This window comes from Peromyscus californicus, unplaced genomic scaffold, assembly GCF_007827085.1.
Source record: "Peromyscus californicus insignis strain IS unplaced genomic scaffold, ASM782708v3 Scaffold_7__1_contigs__length_154581171, whole genome shotgun sequence".
NCBI classification, from domain to species: domain Eukaryota; kingdom Metazoa; phylum Chordata; class Mammalia; order Rodentia; family Cricetidae; genus Peromyscus; species Peromyscus californicus.
In genome coordinates, this window is record NW_026294595.1 from 117,070,614 (window position 1) to 117,090,331 (window position 19,718).

A 19,718-nucleotide genomic window follows, 5' to 3' on the forward strand; every position below is an offset into this window, starting at 1 on the left:
GCAGATGCAAACAGCTGAAACTGAAGGGTGACTTTTAGTACATTGTTGATACTGGTATCTGCCCAAGAGTAGAATATGTCCTGTCTCTTGTGCATTTGGAATTCATAAACTGGGTTGCTAGGTTTTTTTTTTTTTTCAACAACAACAAAAAAAGTCTGCGTAATTCTATAAAAAGAAGGAAATTAAATTTCGTTGGTTTTTCTCCCCTCTTTGTAAGCCTGCTCTTTAAGCTTCCATTTGACAATCACATATGGATTGGTCTCCAAGTTTGTATTTATTTTTTTTAGAACAGCATTGTGCCCTGCAATCAATAAATCAAAATTGGATTGCCTCATCCCCAAAGGTGAATTGTTATCTTGCTGAAGAGGTTATGTGACGGGATCTCTAGTTTGGTAAAATACACGAACAATAAAAGGATTAAGATTTCTTGGGCTGAAAGGAAAATTCTAGATGACTATTTTTTTTTCTGTTATGGGGAGAGGTTCCTGAATTGTCTCCTAGAACAAGAGATTAAATGTCAAGAGATAAAGCAGGCACAGGCCCCATTCTTCCCACCTGCCAGGGCCTATTCTCTCACCAAAGGTGCTGTTTTCACACAGCAAATGAAGTCAGCTTGACAGCTGCAGGAGTGTCCATGACAGCCTGAGAGAGGAGGCCGAGGCAAACCCAAACAGAGGGCTAAGATCCCTAACTTGTCAAGACAGTGGAACAAGCACAGGATCTACCTCATTGGGAGAAACCAGGGCACCAGAAGATATCCACATTCAAGAAAGAAGTAGAAGCCACTTCAGAAATGAGTCAAGTATGAGTGGCTCAGTGGAGATGCTCAGCACCCAGGGAGGGCAGTTCAGTCAAGGGTTGGTGCCACGGTATGAATTAACGAAGACCTCTGGGCCTTGGAGGATTGGAAGGTTAGTGGAACTGAGAGCCAACTGTATTACTATCCCCTTCGGTCTTTGGGGGACCAAGAAAGCCCTGAAGCCTTGTACTGACTCATCTTTAGAATCTGTTGCACAGTCTTCCAAACCAAGTCATGATGCATTACTGACCCCAGTCACTATAATTCCAAAGTGATATTAACTCAGCTTTCTAGGAGGCTGACAAAGGAGCCTGTCTTAGGAAGGGGAACTAAACTGTTGAGATTTGCTCCTGAGTTACCTAATGTGGGCATGCAACCTATGTTACAGGTCCCTTTGTATCCTGCAAGAGAGGAAGAACACCACACATTCCCTTTATGCTTTAACAACTGCCAATATGGTACAGCGACAGGATATCACTGACACAGATTGCAGGCTTTTCTTTGTGAATGCATGTACTTGACTGTGACTGACTCTCTAAGCCCATCCTTGGGATATAGAAAACATGCCAGTCCATTGCTTATAAAGGAATAGGATAGACAGGGCCAGTCAGTAAAAGTATTTGTGGGTCCACTCCCCAGATTTTAGCTCCACTATATAACCTCTGTGGAATGCTGTCACTACTTGCTGGTGTGGATGATTGAGTGGAACTGGGAGAATTCCAGACAACATCAATGAGCATGTGGGGGCAGTCACATCACTTCACTGGGGTCAGTGTTCACACATGGAAAAGGTCTGGGGTGAATTAGAAGGTGGTTAAGGAGCTCTCTGATTCAAAAAGCAGGAAGGACACTTGTGCATATACTATCATTGAAGAAGGAATAAAGCTCCCATGTACAGGAGGGCCTGGGCAAATGGCATCAGTTTCTTACCAGTAATAGAATTATCTTTGGAAGAAGGCAGAAGGCTAGGATCAATAGTAATTTTAGCTGTGTGCTTCATAATATGGCTGAGCTGGCCTTTCATGTGGACATGCATATGCTTGCTTTGGTCTCAATTAAACCTTGAGGATGTGAACATGGTTAAAACCGGAGAGGCCCATAGATTAAGATTCCAGCGTCTGGGATGTGGCTTCGTGAAGACAAGCTAAAGAGAGAATTTAGTTTAATACCAGGTGTGTATGAAAAATTCCTCCTAGCTGCAAAGAAACCGTCATCTTTCTTTGAACTGAAAGAATTGGTGTTGGGATGAGAGCAGAAATAGGATTAGCTTAGCAGAAGGGAGCATCCTTCCTTCCAGGTTACAGCCCCAACAGTGTCTTCCAATGCTCCTGTGGGCTAGCATGGTATTTCTCAGATGTAGGGTGTTTTTGTTTCTTGGATTTTTTTTTTGTTTGTTTTTGTTTCAATAGATTTTTAGTATTTTGGTCATGGCAAAGGTGATGTGCTAACATTTTATTAAGTGTTCAGAATAAACTGTGCTGTTTAGGAAGATATAGCATAGAGGTCAAGTGTAGTAGAAATAAGAACATCCATAACTTAAAAAGCACAAGACGGAACTCCACTTTGAATAGCTGTGTGCGTAAGCAATCATGTAGGATTTCAATTTGAAGTGCAAAAGTGCTTTCTTTCAGAAGCCTTGAGGATATAGGAAGGTTCTGAGAATTCAGCCTTAGTTATTTCCAACCCTAAGTTCCTTCCCTATGAAAGATTTCACATAAAGCACCATTGGAAAAAAAAAATCAAAGCTGCCCCTGCTGTGGCTCCTTACTTGGATAAAGCCCTATTAGAGGAAAAGAATAAAGAGACTCTACTGGCTAAAAAAAAAAAAAAAAAAAGGAGAGAGAGAAGGAAAGAAAGCACAAAATCCCACCTAGCTCTGTGTTCCTCAGTTCCCTGCCGTGCACAGATTTAGCTGGTAGCAGTAAAGAAACAAAAGTCACAAAGGGTGTGCGATGTCTCGTGGAGTTTTACAGCTATCCAATTTGTATTGTTCCTGCTAGACAGACCCAGATGTAGCCAAGCTCTGGAAGACCCTGGCTGAGAAAGGCCTCCTTAAAGTCCTCCCTCCTGCCAAGCCCGGGGTGGGGGCGGGAGTGGGCTTGCATAATGAGGCCGAATAAGAAACTGGAAACTTAATTAGGGTCCGATTAAGGGAATGAAAAGGGCAGCCATGTGTAGAATGTGATCAGAATCCAGCTCTGTTGAGCCAAACATGACACCTGAGAAGGCTGGGGTGGTGTGACCACTATTAGAGGTGCTGAAACTATCTCTGAAATTATAGGGAAAGCCACACAACATAGAAAAGGGGGCAAGGAGGGGCCCAAAGTACCAGGCCGAAGGTGGTTGGTTAAACATGTTAAAAACCAATTCCTCCAAGTATTTTACACATAGAAAATAACTCTATATATTTACATGTTTGAGATAGACATAGGACAGCTTAAAAAAAAAACCATAGCAATGTAGCTACAACTTTGAGGTTAGCTGCCTATGCTTTGAAATGTTTCCTTATTTTATCTCAGACAAGATGACCAACTCTCTCTCTCTCTTTTATTTTTTTTTCTTGCTTCTGAGTTTTATATTACACCCTTTGCCACTGGCCATGAGGATGGTTAACAATGTCCTTGCTTTGGCTACTTGTGAATTTCATGAGGACAGCAGTGGCTTTGCTTCTTTTGGATCCCAGCAAGTGACAGACACCACAGAATTTCGTGGCCCCATTTGGAGTTCATGAGCAGGCCTAGTTGGGCTCCAAAGAGATTTAGGATGCTAACAAAGAGGAATGGAGAGATAGCTCCTAAGTTAAGAGCATTTGCTATTCTTCCAAAGGACAGAGGCTTAGTTCCTAGCACCTGCAACTGTCTCCAGTTCGAGCGGATTCAATGCCCTCTTCTGGCCTTTGTTGGCACCAGGTTCACATGGGGCCACAGATACATACATACAAGTAAAACAAGCAAAAATGAATCTTTTAATGTGTCATATAATGCATAAATTTGTACATAGTACTAATATAACAGATAGAGCATACACACACACACAAAAGACCATAATATATAAAGTAGCCAAAAGGTCCATGTTATACTACTGAGCCCAAAAGCCCATTCTATGTGACATAGAAGCCCAGATCCTGGTACAGTGTATCAGGGTCATTTGAGCTGCTAAACAATTTCTTAGCTTCAACCCACTAATGCCATTTGAAATATATCACCTGCCCCTTCCCTTTCTGTAACTGAGTATCCCTCAGTTCTATGTCCTGGGTGGAGACACAAGAACCTGAACCTCACAGAGCCCTGATAGCCACCAGGTTTCCAGTCTGGATGAAAAAAAAATATTTCCTGCAGATGGCTCCTGGAGGACCACAGGCCACAGATACAGAGGGATCATAGTTGCTAACGAGCACATGCCTTGCTCATCACCCTGCAGACACAATGAGGCCTCAGTACCACAGCTCCAGAGAGTGAGAGAGACAGAGACAGAGACAGAGAGAGACACACAGAGAGAGACAGAGACAGAAATAGGCAAACATGCATACAAAGACAGATGAATAGTCTATCGTGGCAGAAAGATACTCATGAAGACCTTAACGTTATCTAAAATCAAGGGGAAACTAAATTGATTTAATGGGCAAGTTATGTCCCAAAACATCTCTACAACAATCTCACCCCAAGTCACCACTGTGATAAGTTAATGAATTGTGCAGTTAGGCAGGCAGGCACACAGTGTGACACTGAAAACAATAAACTTTTAGAAGAATGTGCAGTTGAATTTATTATATCAACATAAAAAGATAAGAATATTTGCAACATAGAGCACAGAGGGTTTTCTTAAATCATGAAGAATGCATAAAAGCCAATAAAGAAAAAAACAGGAAAGCTGATAAAATATAAAAATGTTTAGCAGAAAGGAAGAAGAAAGGGTAACAATAGTCATTATACAAATCAGAACAGTGTGTAGTAGGGGTGTTCTCCATGGAAAGTATAAAGACACTCAGTGCTGGGAACAAGTGGGAAAACCATTTTTGTAATTGGTAACTAGGGTCCAGATTGGCCTTCCTCTTTTGGAAAGCATGAAACCATGAACACGAAACGCACACATATTCTTGATGCATAAATCCACTAAGAGATTGCCATAGGGAAACATTCAGAGTTTTGCCCAAAGTGTTGTATCCACATGTAGACAGTGGGACATTAAAACATAGTATGAGAGAATATTAGAATGTTTTAAAGTTTAATGTTTAAATATTGAAATGAATGTGTCTGTTAAGATATTAAACATGTGTATTTAATTTGCAATACTAAACAATAGAGTATGAATATACTCTAAATATATCTATAGTATGAAAATACTGTATGTAGAAAATATACAGCATCATCTGTGTTTTATGTAAGACACTAGCACTGAGGGGACACACATGAGGAAGAGCTAAGGGAGAGTGGGTTATGTGTTTTATGTCTTCTGGGATCATTATGGGAAAGATAACATAAAGAGAGGGTCATTTTCATTAGCAGTTTGAGCAGTTTGGAAGTTGTGTGTAAGTGTTCTTTTTGTATATTTTTAATCATCACTAAGCTTATTTAAAGATTAGGTGCTGTGAACTTTTTTTATTCCCGTTTACAAATACACATTTCTAAAACAACAGTACATATCTCATTAAATTGTAATCTATTTCAGCTAATTAAATCTTCATAAAACATGAAGATCTCCATAATAAGAAACCTTAAATTCTGGAAAGGGATGGGAGCTGTGGAAGGAAAGGAAAGGGGAGGGGAGAGAAAAGGAGGAACAGAGGCATGACAAGAAGTAGCAAACTGGAACCTCTTTGAAATGCAGGGCAGTTGAAAGCCCCTGATTTATTTTGAATGAGATTGAAGAATTTAAACATGAGCTTTTGACAAGAAAACTGATACATTGTAGGCACTTACAGTTTGTTTCCAAACAAAACCTTAAGAGACTAAAAGAAAAATAGATACATGTTAAGAAAATTTATATCTGAAATTTGATGTTTTAGTGACAGACCAATTTACCTTCAGCAAACTGAAGATTCTTTTTTTCTAAAAGAAGAAAGACTTGTGTGACATTTTATTCTCAATACTTAAGTGCTATTCATCTAGAACCCAAGGAAGCTAATTATGGATAAGTAGCAATAAAAGAAGATTACAATACTGAAAGATAGCAGTGATTTTTTCTTCCCTGAGAGTGAATATAGTGTAAGGATGGCTTGTAAGATAATTTCCAGTAGTATTGGTGACCTGAGTATAGGCTGAGTTTAGCTCAGTAAAACTGTGTTGGTACAGCTTGGAGAGTCAAATTCTCTCCTAACACTGTGTTTACACTCACACTGTCCTTCCTCCTTACGTGGGTCTTTGATCTCTTCTCATTTAGCTAGACTGGGAGTTTAGACCCAGATGGTAAACTTGGCAGTCTAGAGCAAAGGAAGTTCTAACAAGCAGTAGCCTAAAAAGAACTAAAGGCTCTTAAGTTGTAACAAGTGTCTGTTCATATGGAATAAAAGCCTTCTTCCTTGCATCTGAGCTTGGGAGTAAAATGTCTGTGATAGATGCCCTAAACTCTCAGAACAGTTTTCCTCCATCTTAACAGTATTCAAAAGTCAACAAAGCTGGGATTAGGAGATTTTTCTGGATATTTTAATTCACTATTTTCTACATGTATCATTTTTTGTTTAGTAGATATAGAAATTAAACTATCATCATATGTTAACTTGTAAGATACAAATCAAATTTGCGATCTCACAGTTGTAATTTCTATGAGACAGATCTAAGAAACAATGTTAAGATTGGGTCCACTGACATATATTAAGTGTGTGTGTGTGTGTGTGTGTGTGTGTGTGTGTGTGTGTGCGCTCACATGCACGTGTGCATGCACTATAACCATAATAATGCTGCATATTAAATTATCATTAGCCACAGCTTAGAATAAAAGTCATCAAATATTTTGAGCATGAATATCAGGACCAACTATAGCTTCTCTGGTCCAGAAAGCATGTCGGGCTCTGAGTTGAGTCCTGGTCTCATCCTCATTTGTGTCAGCTGATCCACAAAGCATGTTCCTCAAAGGGAAAAGATGGGAAAAGAGGCGAAGACTCAACTGTACAAATGCATTGCCAGTCCCTGTGTGACTTGATCCAGCAGATGCCTTGTGACCCAATAAATTTTGCATGACCAAAGTTAGCGTCAGCAGTCAGTGAAATAAACTCCCCAAAGGGAATCAGGTAGGAAATGAACATTGTCAGTAATCAATAGTGAAATGGGAACAATAGATGTTGGTATCGTGCCTCAAGAATATTTCATTTGGATCAGCACCACTTTAATTCAGTGAAGTGCGATTCGAACAGACCCTGGTCTCTGCAGCTCACAAGCAACTGTGTATTCTTGAGAAGTGATTGCCATTCTTTGTTTGGATGAGTGAACTATTAGTAAACAACTCAAAATATAATCTTGGAGGACCCTCCAACATCTCTCCAAATTTATGTACTTAAGAAACTAGTTACCTGGCATTCAGTATGCATCATCTTTTCTTCTGTGATGAGGCCTGCTCCATTTATCACTTTTTATGTAATGTCACTGACCTACAAAAGGTTGCTATAATCAAAGCTTTGAGGAGAACAGTGGCAGTTGGTAATTGAAAATGAAAATGGCACTGAATGTCCTAGACTCTATTTCAGCATCTTTTATCTCCTGCTATGAGCCCTGAAATATACCTCTTGTTTATGTTCCAAGCAGTACCAATCAAAATGGGGAAGGTCAGACAAACTGGAATAAATAGAGACTAGAGAGAGGTGTTTTGTTTTTATCAGATCTATTGTCTATTTGGAATGGACTCATTTCTCTGGGACACTCAGTTGCATTGCATTGTGCAGCAGGATAGAAGCCATTCAGATAACACCAGTGTCACACTCATGTCAGAATAACAAATGTCTGTTCTTCTCCCCCTTCCTGAATACACATCCATACTCACACACTTGAGCAGATACACATATGCACAGGCAAGGTCATCAAAGCATGCCAGTGTACATTTGCAGATAGATTTAAGTCCCATATCCCATACAGTGTATGCAGGCACACACCATGCACAGTGATATTAATAAATGAATACATCCACCAAACACACTGTTCGAGCTCTGAGAACAAATCAAACAGACAATGTCTCTCTGTGTTCCAGAAATGTAGGCCTGTGTAGGCCTAGAACTTGGATGGCTGCTGTGTTTTCTGGTGCTGTGGATCTCAAACCACCTATTGCAGGCCATGTTAATCTGTGCTAGCATAATGTCACAGCCTAAGATATCTTACAAGTCACAATGTAAAATGAGGTTAAAAGCACAGGCATCAGACAAGCACCTTAAAAGCTTACTGTATTCTGTTTGACTTTTTGAACTTTGCTTTGCTCAACTTGGCCTTCCCTGGCCTAGCTAGCTCTTAACAGCATTGTGTATCCTACTTCATTTTTTTTTTCTGAGCATTGCTTAATAGACTGGTATCCAACCTGTTCACTACGAAGTTCTCTAGGGTTATTACCATTGGTCGCCTCAGGAATGTTCTTTCTTAGTCCTTCCACTCTGCCACTAGATCTAGATCCCATCAAAAGTGAGATCCCTGAGAAGAACGCCAAGGAAGTCGTGGGCCGGTAGAATTAGTCAGCTAATTTTCTTTGCATGGTAATAACTTCTTATCAAATACAACATTAATGTTATACTTTGTTCAATTCTGATTGCATTCCAGAGAGTGAGATAAGGGTCAAAACATTTTATGGTGGTTTTACTAGCAAAAACTAAAACAAACCAACAAATTAAAAAAAAAAAAAACCAAAAATGTGGTTTTACCAAACTATGAAATGTGGTAAGAAGCTATTTAAAAAGTTCAGTGGCTATTCAGCATGCCTCTTTGTCACAGGACTGTGCCTTGTTCACTCTCTGTTCGCTTTCTTGTCCTCCTGATGGTAGTTTGTGGTGATATATTGTGTACTATAATAAAATGTGCCGGAAAGCTCAGAGAGACAAAGAAACAAGGCACTAGAGAAACTTTTCACCACTACCAAATCCTCCAGCCAAAATGGGGGTGAGATCCTGTCTCCTCATGCCTTATATACCTTTCTCCACCCAACCATATTACTTCCTTCCTACTGCTGAGATTAAAGGCTTATGACTCCCAAGTACTGGAATTAAAGGTGTGTGGCACCACTACCTGGCTCTGTTTCTCTCCTAGACTGAATCAATTTCATGTAGTCCAGGGTGGCTTTGAACACACAGAAATCCAGACGGATCTCTGCCTCCTGAGTGCTAGTATTAAAGGTGTGTGTCACCACTGCCTGGCATCTATGTTTAATCTAGTGGCTTGCTCTGTTCTCTGATCTTCAGGCAAATTTTATTAGGGTATCCAATATATCACCACAGTAGTTAGTGTATTTCTTTGGGTATTGAGTCCAGGAATCCTGCACACTCTCTTAACAACATGCTTTGATAAATCTGTGCTGCTAGCTTAGTCTTTTTTTCAGATTGCCAGTCCCTTCCTTGTTAGTGTAATGTTTGTCGTGGGTAAGCTGTTTACCTAACAGTCAGGAGCTCTTGCCCATGTTACCTTTTCTGACTGGTTCTGTAACCTATCTGAAATTTAGTTTGAAAACGTTGGAAACTATCCCTTCAGTAGATATTGACTGTTGACTAATTCTGTTTCGTTTTTCTGAAAATACAAATGCAAACTGGAAGACTTTGTTGGGTATGGTAACTTAGGTTGAAGACATTTTTCCTTCATTACTAAGAAGACACTGTCTCTACTCTTCATGGTTTGTTGCCAGCTCGTGCACAAATCTCAACTCTTGCCACTTTAAGTCCAACGGGCCTTTCCTTAACTAGGTAATTCTTGTATTTTTTTCCTTTAACCTTGGTTTTCAGCAATTTCACAATGACTGATCTGAGTTTTGTTTTGCATTCATTTTGCTTACTGTTATGACACCCTTGATAGAATATCAGAACATTGTATCACTCATTAATTCCATCAAACTAGCATTTGTTATTTGTTAAAATGTTGGTTTTGCCTGTTATAAGAAGGACTGTAAAACTCCCAAGTTCTCTCTCAACACTGGGACTGGACTTGCTCTTATGTCTCACTACTCAGTGTATGGACTACACTGTCTGACGGGACTCCTGCTCACTCACCTGTGTTTCATCTGCCCTTCGTTTTTTCTTCCTGAACCAGCATTTAGTTTACCAACTGCTCTTCCGCTGAGTGGACCTGCCATCAAATTACCTATTGAATCCATATCTATTATTTCAGTTCTAGAATTGTCATATGGTTTTATAGTGCCCAGTTCTCTGAGAAACTTTTTGTTATGCAAATTATTCAATTCAGCACTCAAGTTCTTAATATGCCTCAGTCATTCACATTGTATCTATATCACTTTGTTTTCATCCTCTTAGCTTTCAGTGATCTGTTGCAGTGGTTTTGGGCTGCCGGGGAATTTTTTTGTTGCAGGGTGGACACTGTGCTTAAAAGCTTTATGAAGATAATTTGAGATTCTGAATGGTTTTATCTCCCCCCAGGGATTTATTTTTGCTTCCAATCGGTAAGAGAACACAATAGAGCCCTGGTTCTCCACCTGTGGCTCGAGACCCCTTTGGGGTTGCATTTCAGATATTTACATTACAATTCATAACAGTAGCAAAATTAGTTAGGAAGTAACAATGAAATGATTTTCTGGCTGGGGTTCACCACAACATGAACTATATGTATTATAGGGCCAAAGCAATAGGAAGGTTGAGAACCACTGTAATAGAGAAATGTAACTCAAGATCCAAGAAGGGTGGTGTGTGTGGGGGGCTTGTTGGTTTGTTTTAATTTATTAAAAGTGGTTTCGTGTGTGTGTGTGTGTGTGTGTGTGTGTGTGTGTGTGTGTGTGTGTGTGTTGCTGAGAATTAAACCTACCCCCCTCACATTCTAGGCAAATGTTCCACTGCTTAGCTATATCCCCAGCCCTGGACTTCACTTTTTACTTAAAAATTGATCTGTCTTTGCCCTACACAAAACCTGTGGTACTTAGGGTATTTCTTCCTTGGTGGGCCCTTACCACTTACATTCTGCCTTCCACCAACCCTTAAAGACACCTGGAGTGCCTGTTCAATCTCTGGTACTGGAATGCCAGACCACTACTTCATTCCTAATGGGGTCTGTGCTGTGTCGTTAGCTCACTGGTTCCTTGAAATAATTCTTGTCAGCAATCTGTCCAGTACTTCTAGAGATTTGGGGTAGGCTGCATCGCCATAGCCAACCTCAGGCAGAAAACCTGTCTCATTATCATCTTAATTTGCATTTCTTTCATAATTATAAAACTGAATCATCTTTCACTTGAATGTAGGACATTATTTCTTACTTTGTAAACTCTCAAATCTCTTGCAATTTTTTCTATTGGATTATTGTCCAACATATCTATTTTTAGAAGTTCTTTATATCTTCTAATATTATTTATTGCCTGTGATAAAAATGTAAGTATTTTTTCTTTCAAAATACTTGTAAGTTCCACCCAAAAGCTTGTTATGTTTATGAAGTCAAATATTTTTCTGTATTTCTGCTATGCTTTTAGTCTTAAGTGGCAAACTGCTCATGCCCCTATCCTTTGTATGCAAGTGTAAGTAGTGTGTTAATGAGCATTTGCAAAGTGCTAAACTTTCTGGAAGTTTCAGTTAAAGTGTGATGACATGGTGACAGGTCCTGCTGGAAGTTCAAGGTCTATTTTCTGTGTCCTGATTTCATCCTCAGACATTACTAGAAGAACTCAAGCAATGTCATAGATGGTTATTCTTGAAGAGTTTTCTTCTTGTGTTACCCTTTTCCTGTGTATCATCAGGTTTACTGAAGAATGACATCTCCCTAATTCCTCCTGAGTATTTCACACCCTTCTTCCTACACCCAATGCAAAAGCCTGTTTGGCATTTTCAATTAAATGAGTCTTAACTCATACTTCAAATCTTAAAATGGCTTTCTTCCTCTTTCCCTACTCCACTTGGATTTATGTCTTCAAGTTCTGACCTCCCTACATCCACGTACCCAGGCTACATGCTAAATCATGTCTAAGTCATATTTCTTTTTTTAAATTAGTATTATTTTTTCCAGCTTGATCATAGTTTCCCTTCCCTTCCTCTTCTCTTCCCAATCCCTCACCCCATCCACTCTTCCTCCTTTCTCTTCAGAAAGAGGCAGACCTCCCACAGACATCAGGCAGCCATGGCATATCAAATTGCAGTGAGACTGGGCACCTCCTCTTCTATAAGGCTGGACAAGGCAACCCAGTAGGTGGAAACAGTCCCCAAAACAGGTAATAGAGTCAGAGACATCCCCTGCTCCCACTGTTAAGAGTCCCACAAGAAGACCAAGCTACCCAACTGCTACATTTATGGAAAAAACCTAGGTCAGTCCCATGCAAGTTCTCTGGTTGGCGTTTCAGTCTCTGTGAGCCCCTATGAGCTCAGGGTAGTTGATTCTGAGTTTTCTTGGCCCTTGGATCATCTGGCTCCCACACTCCTTCTTACCTCACTTCTGTGGGATTACTCAAGGTCTGCCTAATGTTTGACTGTGGGTTTCTGCATCTGTTCTCGTCAGTTGCTGGGTGAAGCCTCTCTGATGACAATTGGGCTAGTCAACAATCTATGAATATAGCAGAATATCATTAGGAATCATTTCATTGACATTTATTGATTTATTTATTGCCATTCATGTTTGGTTCTATCCTAGGTCTCTGGGCTGTCCAGCCTCTGGGTCCTAGCCCTCCAGGCAATGTCAGGGGTGGGCTTCCCCTCTCATGGTATGGGTCTCAAGCTAGACCAGTCACTGGTTGGCCACTCCCATAATTTCTGTGCCACCTTTACCCCAGCATATTTGGTAGTCAGGGCAAATTGTAGGTCAAAAAAGGTTATGTGGCTAAGTTGGAGTCCCAAACCCTCCACTGGAAGCCTTGCCTGGTTACAGGACTCTGTATCCCCCATTGCTAGGAGTCTTAGCTAGGGTCATCCTCATAGATTCCTGAGTTTCCATTGCACTAGGTTCTAGCTGATCCCAAGGATGCCCCTGATTCCAGTTGTCTTCTTCAGTACTCTCTCCTTCCATCCTCCCCCAACCTGATCCCTCCTGTTCCCATGCCCACCCCCCGACCAAAACTCCCCGCTCATTCACTTGTGATGTCTATTCTATTTCCCCTTCACAGTGAGATTCATATGTCCCCCCTTGAGGCTTCCTTGTTACCTAGCCTTTCTGGATCTGTGGATTGTAGCTTTACTATCATTTACTTAACAGCTAATATTCACATATAAATGAGTACATACCATGTTTGTCTTTCTGGGTCTAAGTTACCTCACTCAGGGTAATCTTTTCTAGTTCCATCCATTTGCTGGCAAATTTCATGATGTCATTGTTTTTAACAGCTGAATAATACTCCATTTTGTAAATGTGCCACATTTTGTTTATCCATTCTTTGGTTGAGGGACATCTAGATTGTTTCCACTTTCTGGTTATTATGAATAAAGCTGCTGTGAACATAGCTGAACATGTGTCCTTATGGTACGATTGAACATCCTTTGAGTATATGCCCAAGAGTGGTACAGCTGGGTCTTGAGGTAGATAAATTCCCAGTTTTCTGAGAAACTGCCACACTGATTTCTAAAGTGGCTGTACAAGTTTATACTCCATGAACAGTGGAGGAATGTTCCCCTTGCTCCACTTCCTCTCCAGCATGAGCTGTCACTGTGTTTTTGATCTTAGCTATTCTGAAGGTGTAAGGTAGAATCTCAGAGTTGTTTTGGTTTGTATTCCCCTGATGGCTAAGGATGTTGAACATTTTTAGGTGCTTTTTAGCCATTTGAGATTCCTCTGTTGAGAATTCTGTTTAGATCTGAACCCATTTTTTTTATTGTATCATTTGGTTTGTTAATGTCTAGTTTCTTTAGTTCTTTATATATCTTGGAAATCAGCCTTCTGTCAGACATGGTGTTGGTGAAAATAATTTCCCATTCTGTAGGCTACTATTTTGTCCTTTGCCTTACAGAAGACTTTCAGTTTTGTGAGGTCTCATTTATTAACTGTTGATCTTAGTGCCTGTGTGAGTGGTGTTCTGCTCAGGAAGACGTCTCCTGTGCCAATGTGTTCAAGACTATTCTCCATTTTCTCTTCTATCAGGTTCAGAAAGACAGAGAATCAATAGGTCATATTTCAAAAACCTGTACTTGACAAAACTGGAAAATCTAAAAGAAATCGAAAACTTCTTTGATAGAGACCACTTAACCAAAGTTAAATCAAGATCAGATAAACAATTTAAATAGACCCATAACCCTAAGGAAATAGAAGCAGTCATTAAAAATCTCCCAACCAAAAAAAGCCCACGGCCAGTTTTTTTTTAGAATACAATTTTACCAGATTTTCAAAGAAAGCTAATACCAATACTCCTCAAATTATTCAACAGATTATAAACAGAAGAACACTGCCAAGTTCATTCTGAGGCCACAGTTACCCTGACACCCAAACCATACAAAGACTCAACAAAGAAAGAGAATTACAGACCAATTTCCCTCATGAACATTGATACAAAAATACTTAATAAAATACTCACAAGCTGAATCAAAAAACACATCAAAAAGATCATCCACCATGCTCATGTAGGGTTCATCCCAGAGATACAGGGATGAATGATGAACAACTGTCAATGTAATTCACCATATAAACAAACTGAAAGAAAAAAATGATATGATCATCTCATTAGATGATGGAAAAACCTTTGACAAAATCCATCACCCCTTCATGATAAAGGTCTTGGAGAGATCAGAGATGCAAGGAACATACCTAAACATAATAAAGGTAATATACACCAAGCTAATAGCCAAAATCAAATTAAATGGAAAGAAAATGAAAGCAATTCTACTAAAATCAGGGACAAGATAAGGCTCTCCAATATCTATTCAATATAGTACTTGGAGATCTAGCTAAAGCAATAAGACAACTAAAGGAGATCAAGGGGATACAAATTGGAAAGGAAGATGTCAAAGTATTCCTATTTGCAGATGATATGATAGTATATATAAGGCAACCCCAAAAACTCTACCAAGGAACTCCTATAGTTGATAAATACTTTCAGCTAAGTAGCTGGATACAAAATACACTAAAAAAAAATCAATCAGTATCCCTGCTATATAGAAAAGAAATTAGAGAAATAACATCCTTCACAATAGCTACAAATAATGTAAACTATATTGATGTAGCTCTAACCAAGCAAATGAAAGACCTGTATGGCAAGGACTTCAAGTCTTTGAGAAAAGAAATGGGAGATGTCAGAAGATGGAAAGATCTCCCATGCTCATGGATCAGTAGAATTAACATAGTAAAAATGGCCATCTTACCAAAAGCAATCTACAGATTCAACGAAATCCCCATCAAAATTTCAACACAATTATTTACAGAACTTGAAAGAACAATGCTCAACTTCATATGGTAAAACAAAATACTCTAGATAGCTAAAACAATCCTGTGCAACAAAAGAACTTCTGGAGGTGTCATCATCTCTGATTTCAAGCTGTACTACAGAGATATAGTAATTAAAACTGCATGGTATCAGCATAAAAACAGACAGATTGATCAATGGAACAGAATTGAAGACCCAGATGTAAATCTACATATCTATGGACACCTGCTTTTTGATAAAGTAGCCAGAAATATACAATGGAAAAAAGAAATCATCTTCAGCAAACGGTACTGATCTAATTGGATGTCATCATGTAGAAGAATGCAAATAGATTCATATCTATCACCCTGCACAAAACCCAAAAGCAGATACACTAAGTCATATTTTTTGGCTGTCCATTTCAATAAATGGTTGCCAGGAGTACAGACTACCTGCAAAAGTCTTTCCCTCTGATTATAAATTGGAGAAGCCCCCTCTTGCTTTATCCCCATTGGTACACTGAATTTAGTATCTCCTCCTCTCGGGATGTCCTCAAGTATCTGTGTTTTTAAATGCCCTTGTCCTTTATATTGAGAAAACATATTAGGTATTGAGTATTTGAGAGGTTATTGTTTTTCTGGATAACTAGAAATGCAAATAGTCCTCTCCCAGTATGAGTTAATGATGTATAAGTTGGGTATAATGGCCCACACCTTTAATCTAAGCACTAGGGAGGCAGAGGCAGGAGAACCTCTGCATTGGAGGCCAGCCTTGTCTATGGAGTGAGTTCTGGAACAACCAGGGCTACACAGAGAAACCTTGGATTTTATTTTTATTTTATATTCTGGTGTATGTGTGTGGGGGGGGATGTTTTCTAACTTCAACCACAGCAAATGGATGATCTTCTTTCTAAGGATCATATAGAAAATGGGTTACAACACAAGCTAGCAGCAGGCTAGACACTCAGCAGTCCAGAGCTGAGTGTCTTAGAAGATCTCCTGGGGAGGCAGTGGTGTTGTTCTTCTGTAGTTTAACAAGAAAACCCTTCCTGTGAAGAGAAAGGACCTTTCAGCTCTCAGGCATGCCTAAGGCAATATCAGGTTTTTTCCTTCATGGCTTCATTTTAAAGTCTCTCTCTCTCTCTCTCTCTCTCTCTCTCTCTCTCTCTCTCTCTCTCTCTCTCTCTCTCTCCACCTCCTTCCCTAAATTTAAATTGCACACTGTGTTGATTAAAGCATATTCATTCTTTTTATCCTACTAGATTTCTAATTTGAGAAACTATGTATGTGATTATCTCACAAATTAAAGAGAACTTAGGAGACGATGCTGAAGTATTCAAGCATCTTGACCCTCAACTTCCTCTTGTAACCCACTCTACAAAAGAAGTTCAATTCCCAGAGTATGTTTTAATTTAAGAGGGCGATGGAGGGTGAGAGCAGATTGGCAGCAGGGCTGTGCTGATTGTCTAGTAACCAGGGCTCTCTGATTTCCTTTCTTCAGCTCAAAGCGAGGATGCACCTTCTGTGTTTGTGAAAAGCCAAGGTTCCAGTGACACAGAAAACACTACAGGTCCTGATGGTGAGTCTGAACTACCTGTGCTCAACTACGAATCTGTGGTATTTTGTGCACACATCATCTAGGATTATGGGAACTATTTGATCTAGAAATAAACATATTTGTTTAGAACAAAATAAATTTCAAAAGTCGAATTCAACCTAGGAAATAATAAAAATGGAAGCCTTTAAAACACACACACACACACACACACACACACACACACACACACACACACACACACACACACGTGTGTGTGTATGCATATGAACAAATTGTGTTTTAAGATAACACACGTGGTTCATGGCTTAAACATTCTTCACTATATTGAGGTCACAGTGAGTCATTCAAGGTCAAACTGAAATCAACCTGGCCTGCTATTATCCCTGCTACCCCAGCTTTCCAGAGCACTCTAGTGAGCGTTGGGCTAAGACTCTTCTCATACCCTCCACTGCTTCACCTCTGATGCTTTGACCAAATACACAATGACTCTTTCAGAGCACCTTAAAAATGAACTCACTTAACTTTAGATACTTTTTAATCAGATTCAAATAAAGATCCTGGAACCATGAACTTATTAACATCCCCTCTCCTACACACCTGTGCTAAGAATACTCTTGAATACGATTATTTGCATTAGAAAAATACCTGTTTCCACAGACATAATTCTACTGAGTCATTGAGGTTCATGTTGTAAATATTATAATAAAGATTCTTTTCGAGTTTGATTGGAGAGGTGCACTGAGTGGAATTTTGATGAAATATCCTTTAATAATACCAAACACTTGCTGCAAGAGAAGCCAGGACAGGAGAGCCAGCAGCCACCCACAGCACAAGGGACGTTCGTTACTTCTGTAGACTATGGAAGGCAGGTGAGTTTGGCAGCTTACTGAGTATATACTAGATAAGAGAGAAGCCAGTGAATCTGGTTGCCTTGGGCCTGGGAATGAAGACAAGCTGCAGAGGAGAGTCCTTAACCCCTCAGCAACAGCCAGTCTCACAGCTATGAAAACTAGAATCCATAAGTTATCAACTATGTAAAGTGATACATGCTTAGTAATTTTTGGCGATACATAAAATTTTAAAGTTACACTTGTTGATGGTCTACTATGCTATGGTCTATAGACAATTACATCATATAATGTCTAAGTCAGGTTAAGAATATTCATCCAATAGTACTAATTTCTTCATGGTAGAATCTCAAATCCCTTTCAGCTCTTTGAAATTCTATCATTCTCATCTGCAGACATCCCCCCCCCATGCAATCCTATACCACAACTTGTCACTCTGACTCCTCTGTAACTCAAAAGCCATCACTGAGCCCCTCCCAGTGTGCCTGGTCTCTGTTCACCACTGTCTTCCACTCAGTTTCCGAGACATGACTAATCTCTTGTCTTTCTGTATCCAGCCTATTTCTTTTAATACAATCTCTAGCTCCACAAATGTCACAAATGACAGGATTCATTCCTGTAATGACAACTAGTATAACTAGTATTCCACTACATGTATATGCCACATTTTCTTTATCCACTTATAAATCCCTAAACTTTTATTTCTATTTTGTGGATATTGTGTTGCAAAGAAGTTTTGCAACATACTGATTTTGTTTCCTTCAGGTATATGCTCAGTAGTTGGATTGCCAGATCATATGGTAGTTCTCTATCTCTTTTTTATGAAACTTCCATACTATTTTCTATAATGACTCTACTATTTTAAATTCACACTAACAGTTTGCAAGGCTTCTCCAAATCCTTGTTAACCTTTATTATTTTCATTGTTTTTGATAACCATAATTTTTACTGCAAGGAAGTGATATCTTTGTGCAATTTTTAATTTGTACTTCAATATTCCTGTTGGTCATTTTTGGGAAATGTCTGCTTCGATTTGTTGCTTATTTATAAAGTAGGTCACATTTTCCCTTGCTAATACATTTCTGTAATCTCTTTTATTCTGGCTTTCAACCTTTTTTCCATGGTGTAGCTTACGGAGATTCTCTCCCATTTGATATAATGTCTTCTCACTCCATCAACTATCTCTTTTGCTGTGAAAGAGCATTTGAATTTGATGCAATTTGCTTTTGTTTCCCATGCTTTTTGTGGCCTGTGCCAAAAATCCTTGCCCTTGTCAATGTCATGAGATGTTTCCCCTGTTTTCCTCCCCTAGTTTCATATCTTCTATGAGTCTTTAATCTACTTTTAGTTGATTTTTGTAACTGATGAAAAAGAGGAGTCTAGCATTACTCTTCTGCATGTAGATATATAATCCATGTGCATCTCTTAGTGAAAAGAACTGTCCTTTGTCTAACACATGTTCATAATGCCTTCTAGGCTATCTAGTAATTCACATGACTGTTTTCCAGTCATTCCAGTTTTGAAATATGCTTACCACCCCTTCCTTTGTTCTTTTCACTCAGGATCATTTTGGCTATTGGAGATTTTTATAGCTATATATAAAATTATTTTTTCCAGTTGTGTGAGTAGTATCATTAGAATTTTTATGTGGATTAAGCTGGGGTAATATAGACATTTTCTACTTTTTTGTCTTCTCTTTAGTTTCTTTCATCAATGTTTTGTAGTTAAGTTTCCCCCTAGATATGGGATTGATTGACTTATTTCTATTTAAAACAAGTCACTATGGCTGTATAGTGATGGTACACATATGTTATTGCAACTTCACTGAATTTCATTAGCAGTTCTACCAGAGAGGGGTCCTTGGCATTTCCTATAAGTAAAATCTAAACATACATGGGCAACTTTTCACTTTGGGGCCCTTTAGATCTACTTTTTGCCCAAGTGCCCTGGCTACAATGTACAGAACTCAAACAAATAGAAGTGGAGAGAATGTAGGACTCTTATTTCACATCCTAGGAAGCTTGTCAGTTGGGTTATTATAATTGATAGTTATATGTTATATTATGTTTACACAATTTGTCCAGCAT

At 39.2% G+C, this 19,718-nt stretch overlaps 1 protein-coding gene across 3 annotated transcripts in view; it reads left to right on the forward strand.

Annotated features, from left to right (window-relative positions):
* Window positions 1–19,718, forward strand: part of Macrod2 (mono-ADP ribosylhydrolase 2) — a 1,966,896-nt gene that overhangs the window by 1,929,313 nt on the left and 17,865 nt on the right. For all 3 annotated transcript variants that reach the window (XM_052726012.1, XM_052726011.1, XM_052726010.1), the window contains one exon: window positions 16,727–16,804. In XM_052726012.1, the coding sequence (XP_052581972.1) occupies window positions 16,727–16,804 (78 nt within the window). The remainder of the gene's footprint in view (window positions 1–16,726; window positions 16,805–19,718) is intronic.